This window comes from Dendroctonus ponderosae, unplaced genomic scaffold (assembly GCF_020466585.1).
Source record: "Dendroctonus ponderosae isolate FM_Combo_2020 unplaced genomic scaffold, Dpon_F_20191213v2 Dpon_F_20191213_2, whole genome shotgun sequence".
Taxonomy (NCBI): domain Eukaryota; kingdom Metazoa; phylum Arthropoda; class Insecta; order Coleoptera; family Curculionidae; genus Dendroctonus; species Dendroctonus ponderosae.
Window position 1 is genome coordinate 4,601,413 of NW_026018165.1, and position 6,885 is coordinate 4,608,297.

General features: G+C 30.9%; 2 protein-coding genes across 2 annotated transcripts in view; one reads left to right on the plus strand and one right to left on the minus strand.

The window, feature by feature from the left end:
- The first annotated feature begins 2,175 nt into the window (after nucleotides 1-2,175).
- LOC109538370 (pro-resilin) lies at nucleotides 2,176-4,681 on the plus strand. The gene is made up of 3 exons (XM_019905587.2): nucleotides 2,176-2,356; nucleotides 3,925-4,069; nucleotides 4,355-4,681. Exons 2-3 carry the CDS (start codon nucleotides 3,938-3,940, stop codon nucleotides 4,580-4,582), a joined length of 360 nt encoding a protein of 119 aa, XP_019761146.1. The 5' UTR covers nucleotides 2,176-2,356; nucleotides 3,925-3,937; the 3' UTR covers nucleotides 4,583-4,681.
- A 91-nt stretch (nucleotides 4,682-4,772) lies between these two features.
- Nucleotides 4,773-6,885, minus strand: part of LOC109538369 (GTP-binding protein 128up) — a 4,565-nt gene continuing 2,452 nt past the window's right edge. Inside the window, exons 3-8 of the mRNA XM_019905586.2 lie at nucleotides 6,342-6,517; nucleotides 5,988-6,227; nucleotides 5,733-5,901; nucleotides 5,547-5,676; nucleotides 5,336-5,458; nucleotides 4,773-5,129 (exon numbers count right to left, since the gene is read on the minus strand). Coding sequence (XP_019761145.1) covers nucleotides 5,027-5,129; nucleotides 5,336-5,458; nucleotides 5,547-5,676; nucleotides 5,733-5,901; nucleotides 5,988-6,227; nucleotides 6,342-6,517 — 941 coding nt within the window. The 3' untranslated portion in view covers nucleotides 4,773-5,026. The remainder of the gene's footprint in view (nucleotides 5,130-5,335; nucleotides 5,459-5,546; nucleotides 5,677-5,732; nucleotides 5,902-5,987; nucleotides 6,228-6,341; nucleotides 6,518-6,885) is intronic.

The following is a 6,885-nucleotide window of genomic DNA, read 5'->3' on the forward strand; positions in this document are numbered from 1 at the left end:
TTAGTTTCTAAATTAGGATTTACATTATTTTACCAAAAACAAAATCATTTTGATTTAATTCAGATTTTCTAATTTTAAAATTTAAATATTCACATATGTTTCTGCACTAAAAAAATTAACTGACAAACAATACATTCAGGTGTTCAATATTTACTATGTGTAATGTTTTAAGCTCATCCAAAAACGTAATGAAAGTTTCGCTTTACACATAATGTAAGTTTAATGCAAAGTAATTGATCGAAAAATTAATCATTACAGTTCTGCAGTTTTTTTAAAAAAGCTAGTTTAATAGTAGTAATACAAAAACATATATACAACAAAATAAATACATACAAAAAAATAATACTGTAAATTGTTATGTTTGGTGCTGGTGATATTGTGTAACAAAAACCGCCATTTCATCAAGGCAACAAACTACCACACGTTTGTACAATTTTAAAATTCATAAATCTTTCGATTAATCTCTGCAAGACATCTGGGTTTGGTTGCGTAAATCGCATGATACATCATCTGAAAGAATACGGCTGATTTCCATATTTTCATTCAAATGTCCATGCATGCAAAACACCTATTTGTAAATTGGCAGCAAATTGAAAGCACACTTTTACGAGTATGGCTGTTTACAAATTCCATATAGAACAAGCCAATGAAATGTGTGAGCAAGAATATCAGGCATTCATTTCTTCATAAAGTGATAGGAAAATATACATAATATAATTATGAATATATATAAATAATAATATATAATTAATATTAACATAACAAGGGCGTCAAAGACAAAATTGTAAATAATTACATTTTTACACAAACATAACTAGCACCCTCTTAGTCTTTTGGCATTTAAATTACTATAACACGCTGTGAAAAAACTGTTGCAAACAGAAACGTTTCCCCACTTATCTCACAAAATGCGCACTTTTCAGTAATAAAATAAGAGTTATAAAGTTTTGCTTCATGAATCCACCTTCAGATAAAACTTAAAACGCAAAATGAAAAAATAGTGTTATTAAATTTCACTTTTAATTACGCTTTTGATAATGTTAACATGGACGATGTTTTTACAGTTGCTTTCTATTCTGAAATTAAACGAGATTCACTTTCTTACATTACTATTATTACGCCCATACGGCTAAGTGCACTAAAAAACGATTCGAAAAAAAATAGTTAAGACTTATGACTAACAACAAAACGTTTGAAAATGAGCTCAGAGAAGAATGAAAAGATGACAAAGAACTATCTAAAAGAGGAGCAAATTAGAGTGACAACAAATTATTACTTATCGTTTATAACAATTCAAAAATAGTAAACGTTTATATTTCCAAAGGGAACAGTGTTCTCATAAAGGTTTATCGGTTTAAGGGTATCCTGCGACACACCTCTAGGTGATAGTTCTTGATTACTCTTTGATAAATAATTCGTTCTTATTGTGATATATGAGCATTGTTTATCAATCTGTAATAAACGGCGCCAAAATTCTGTCTGTTTTAAAGACAAAAATTTTTGAGGCGAAATACCCAATAAACTGTGAAAAAATGAATCCGCCTCGACAATATAGAACTTATCTAGATCTGAGTTCTTAGGACACTCCACAATTTAAGAAACAGGCGTTTTTATGTGTTGGAAACTAGAATTGATTAATCTTCACTATGAATTTTCGCCTGTAACAGACGTCCTTCTTACCTCATCTCTGAAAGAAAAATTATCGGTCCATCGAGTTCATTGTCAATTACAGAAAAAACACTTTTTAAGAAACATGTTCGGAAAGTCTATAAGACAAACACTTTCTTAGCCGCATTTCAGCAATCCAATCAAGGATTAATCGCAAGTAATTCATTACCTGTCGCCAACAAATCCACGTTTTCCCTCAATATCTTCATTTCAATTACATAAACGCGTATGTTAAGTGAATTTACCAGCATTGGCTAAAAAGTCCCGATAGCTTGCCCTGCTTTCCCTTAATTTAACTCGAATAAAAAAATAGTTTAAGCCTAATAATCACACTTTTTTATCATCGGTATGAGAATTTGAGCGCAGTAGCATTGCATAGGCTGATCATTACGAATTCTTGCAAACCTCGGATTTTACACGTGGGGGATTATACACAATACTACATACCTCATCTTTATAAATGATTTGTCCTTGTCGATACTCCCTTTAAGAACATTTAAAATTCTGTCGAAATCCTAGTGCATCTTCAGTATTTAAACTCGGAACATTGTTCATTGTACTAGTCAGTTATTTCGAAGATGTACACTGAGTACATACGTTGATATCTTGCTGTAATTTCTCTTTCAAAATTAGTTAAATTTGTATGTGTTATTTGGCCTAAAGTTTCTAAACGTATTATTGAAAGAAGGTAAGAGTTAATAAATAGCCCCTGTTTAGTAGGTAACATTTAAGCAATATCTCTACTTTCATGTGATTCAAATTATTAAAGTAGAACCTACAACGGTTTAAATATTCTATTTCAATATTAATTAAAATGTTGATCTATTTAGGTACTTCGTCACTATTGTAATAATAAAGAGAATGTTAAAATGTGATTTCTTAATATTATCTGATTTTGTTCTAATTGAAGCTTCTGCTGCAAAATATTTGAAGTTGAAAATAGGAACGCAATCTCAAACTACTTAGACTCTGAAGTCTTGAAAAAACTGTATGGCATTACTAACAAACTATTACCTATACAAAAGAGTAAAATACGTAAGAAATATCTGAATAGTTTAATAAGATAAAAGGTATTTATTTTTTTAAACTAGGAGTAATTTCTTTTATTTATGGTCAACAAATGAACAAACCAAAGATAATTAAAAAATTAACCGTTTTTGGCAAAAATAATTACTTTTACAGCACTAGAAATTAAAGTTTCTTAATCATTTATAAATGTATTATTATTTTTCTATTAATAGAAAAGTTGGAAAAAATCATTATGAATTACCATGTATTTACATATGTATAGAGGTTGATATACATAGTGTACAGGGTTGGCAAATTTCGATATTATAACTGAGAATCTCGATAACTAAACGAACTTCGAAAAAATGAACCCCCATCCTCATCTTTTTTTTGTGCTAAACTCGCAAAGCAAAAACTCGATTCCGTCTATTTTCCATAAATGACGATAGCTGGATTATTTACTGAATTACATGAAAATTACTTTCACATTATATTTTTTAGTAGAACTAGACGTTTTCAATATATTTTAAATTTATCATCAATAATTTTTAGGTTTTAAAACAAACCTATGTGTTTTTTTGCCCTAGATACTTTTTTTTCGGCTTGAACGATGTTATATACGATATGTGCGGTCAGTCCTAAAGCTTCATCTTATATTTTATCATTTAACTATCGAGATTCCCATTTAAACTATCGAAAACTCCCCACCTGGTACCCTACAAATTTTACTCATCGTCGATTTGACATAGATATTTTACAATACATTTATTAACTTTACAGATGCAAGACGGTAAAAATTTAAACAATCTACAACAAAGGTTTAGTTCTTGTTCAGCAGCTAACTATTTAGCAGAGTTGTCGATATCCTTCAAAATTGTGATATGAAATATCTAACAAGTGTGTGTCCGCTTGTAATATTCTAAATAATATAAAAAGAAATGAAAGTTTGTTTACTGAAATCAGCATTTGTTATGCAGTTTTTAGTTTTGCAATTAGAATCCATATTCTTCAGATTGTGATAATTGTTTTGTTTCCTTTAATATTGCAATAAATTAATACTGAACGCATTTACAATTAAGAATGTATTAAGTATTATCGAAATTTGTAGTAAATTTGGCAAATTCAAACAACTAGATTAAACAAACCTTAACGCAGTTTAAATTATAGTTGAGCAGATAGATGGTTATCGGGAAAATCGTTAAGTTACGTTTTCCTACGTTATAATATTTTAACAAGTTAATTTTCTAGGAGAAATATTGCAATGGCAGTTAATATCCTTGATATAACTTTCGCAATATTGGTCGGATTGACTATTTGGAATTTAACTCAAGCTGCTCCGCAATTTCCACAGCGAGGTTTCCAGTCGCAAAAAGATGATGAATCGCCACAACCGGTAAACGTTTTTACTTGCTCCAAGCATCATATTGTACTTTTGGGAGAGTATTTAATAGAATGCTTTCATTGTAATTAATCACTTCAAGTTTTTGCTGTATTATAAGGCTACACTAACTTTTTACTAAACGCATACACTTAATACTTCGACGCTTTCAATCAGAAATCACCAATTTTTTTGGAAAAAATCGCGAAAGCAGAATAACCGATTTTCCCATTTCAGCTAATACATAAAATAAAATAAGCAAATAATAAAATAAATAACTTACATCCGTTTGTTTTTCAGTACGATTTTCAATATAAAATCGACAACCCAGCATCACGAACGATCTTTGGCCAATCCGAAGCAGGAGATAGCCAGGGAAAAGTAATCGGCAGCTATTACGTTCTTCTTCCGGATGGTAGACTGATGAATGTAGAATATTCCGTAGATGGTGAATCGGGATTTGTACCTAAAATCACATTCACCCCTCAAAATGCCCCAGGAACACCAGTACCACCTCGAATCGGATGAAGCAAACATTAATAAATATGCGTACTTACCAAAATTTTCTTAGCTTTAAAAATGTATAGAGTATTAATCAAAAATTAAACGTTGCTCTGTTGTAAATTACTTTTGTAGTCCAATATCAAACACATAAATACCTTGGAGTTTTATCCAATAAGGGGATAGTCGGAGGTAGGAAGGCAAATTAAACCCAAAATCAATGTAACAATGCTTTATTCAAGTTTTTAAAAATAGTAACTGGAAAATTATTCTTCATTCCAAGAGTTGAGAGTCCAACTAAATTGAGTAAGGCTTTATTTAATTCACTTGATAAATGAGATATAAAATAAACAAAAAAGTTTTCCTATGAAATAACCGTTAGTTAATCATGCACAAAATCGGGCGTTAAAAACTGTTAAGACCTGCTATAGTAATTTGTCATAAAACCTACAAGTCTAAAAAAATATCTTATCAAACTTTCTTTACTATTTGCACAACATCTTCATCAGCGAGTATATGTTCCAGTCCAACTTTCTGGGGCTGATGCTTAACAGATGAACCCCATACAAGAGCACTAAAATGAAAAAAGATCAATTTGGTGCATGCATGCATAGAGGTGAATTTAATGTTCACGAAATACCCCCCGAGAAATAAAACATTGACAACGAGAAATGTATTAAAATAAGAACAATTCTTAAAGGAAAAATTTAACTGTTTTTCAAATTGTTGCAAATTAAATAAACAGCAAAAGAGCTAGATTCATAAAGCTATAATACTTACTATTTAAATTCTTTAGCAATACTTCTGTGCAATTTATTGCAAAAGTCTTCAACTGAAATGTGATCTAAATGCAACACAATGGGAGAGTTGTAATCAGGCAGTTGGCCTTTTGGCTTCGTGTATCTAAAAAGCAACAAATCCAAACAAATTAAACAATTTATTTTTTAAATATTTCAAAAATTACTTCAACTGTAATACTGTAATTACTTACATTCTTACTAGTTTGAGGTATTCCCACATTTTTTCCAATAAATCGTCAAAGTTCCATTTGTGATGAGCAGAAATCGGTACACAATGAGGTATCTTATAAATTACGTCTAGTTCTTCAATGCTAATTTGATCTAAAAATGTTTATACTTTAATAAGAGTACTTTGATATGATTTTTAAATGCAGTACCTATTTTGTTTAAAATATAAATACAAGGAACATAAATGCGATTTCCCTCAATAACGTCAATTAAATCATCACTGGTAGCATCATATTTCAAAGTAACATCAGCGTTATGAATTTTATACTCTGACAAGATAGTCTTTACAGTATCTGCATCTAATTCCGATTGAGTCACCTACAAATATAAATAAAACTGACCCGATCTCAATTATCTTGAACTTCGCAAAAAAATGACCTTTTTAAAAACGCACAATAGCTTACCATGCAATTCAAGTTTATTCCACCTTTATCTTTCTTTTTGAAATAAATATTTGGTGGCTGTTTGTTGAGACGTAAGCCGAATCCCTCCAATTCATGTTCAATCAATTTCTTATGAACTAGAGGCTTAAGAACGTCCAAGCAAAGAAATATCAAACTACAAGTTCTGGCAACTGCTATTACTTGTCTACCACGACCTTTCCCATCTTTAGCTCCCTCAATAATTCCGGGCAAATCCAACAACTAGAAAAGTATTACCGCCTTGATAACGAGTCAATTTTGTTTCACATATCAAACTAATCAGGACCCGAATAAAAATATGTGACCGTAGATGAGGGATTGTTAATTATGAAATACCTGTATTTTCGCCCCTTTATACTTAATGCAACCCGGCACAGTTGTAAGGGTTGTAAATTCATATGCCGCTACTTCAGAATACACCCCTGCCAAATTACTAAGAAGGGTAGACTTTCCTACAGACGGAAACCCAACGAATCCAACTCTAGCGTCTCCAGTTTTTGCAACATCGAAACCTGGAAAAATGTGATTAGTAAACCGTTTTAAAATGACTGCAGGCCGCATGCAAACAAAAAATTTTCACAATTGGAACCAAAGTAAAAAAGCTCCGGTTTGTACATTGATTCACATAAGTGAAATCTACTGCAATATCTGGAATAGTTATGAGATTACATGTCTTGAGTATGAACTGGTTAAGAATGATAAAAAGGTTGAATTTGCTTCGCAACCTTTCGAGAAGGGATCGGCAACATAATTGTATAAACCATGGACTTTAAGCAAAGTTTCTCAATTCAAATTGATCGAACATATAATGCTGTTAGGAACATAGAAATGAACTCAGGTTTGTAAATTAAATGTTTATATATCTAAGATTGACTTTATT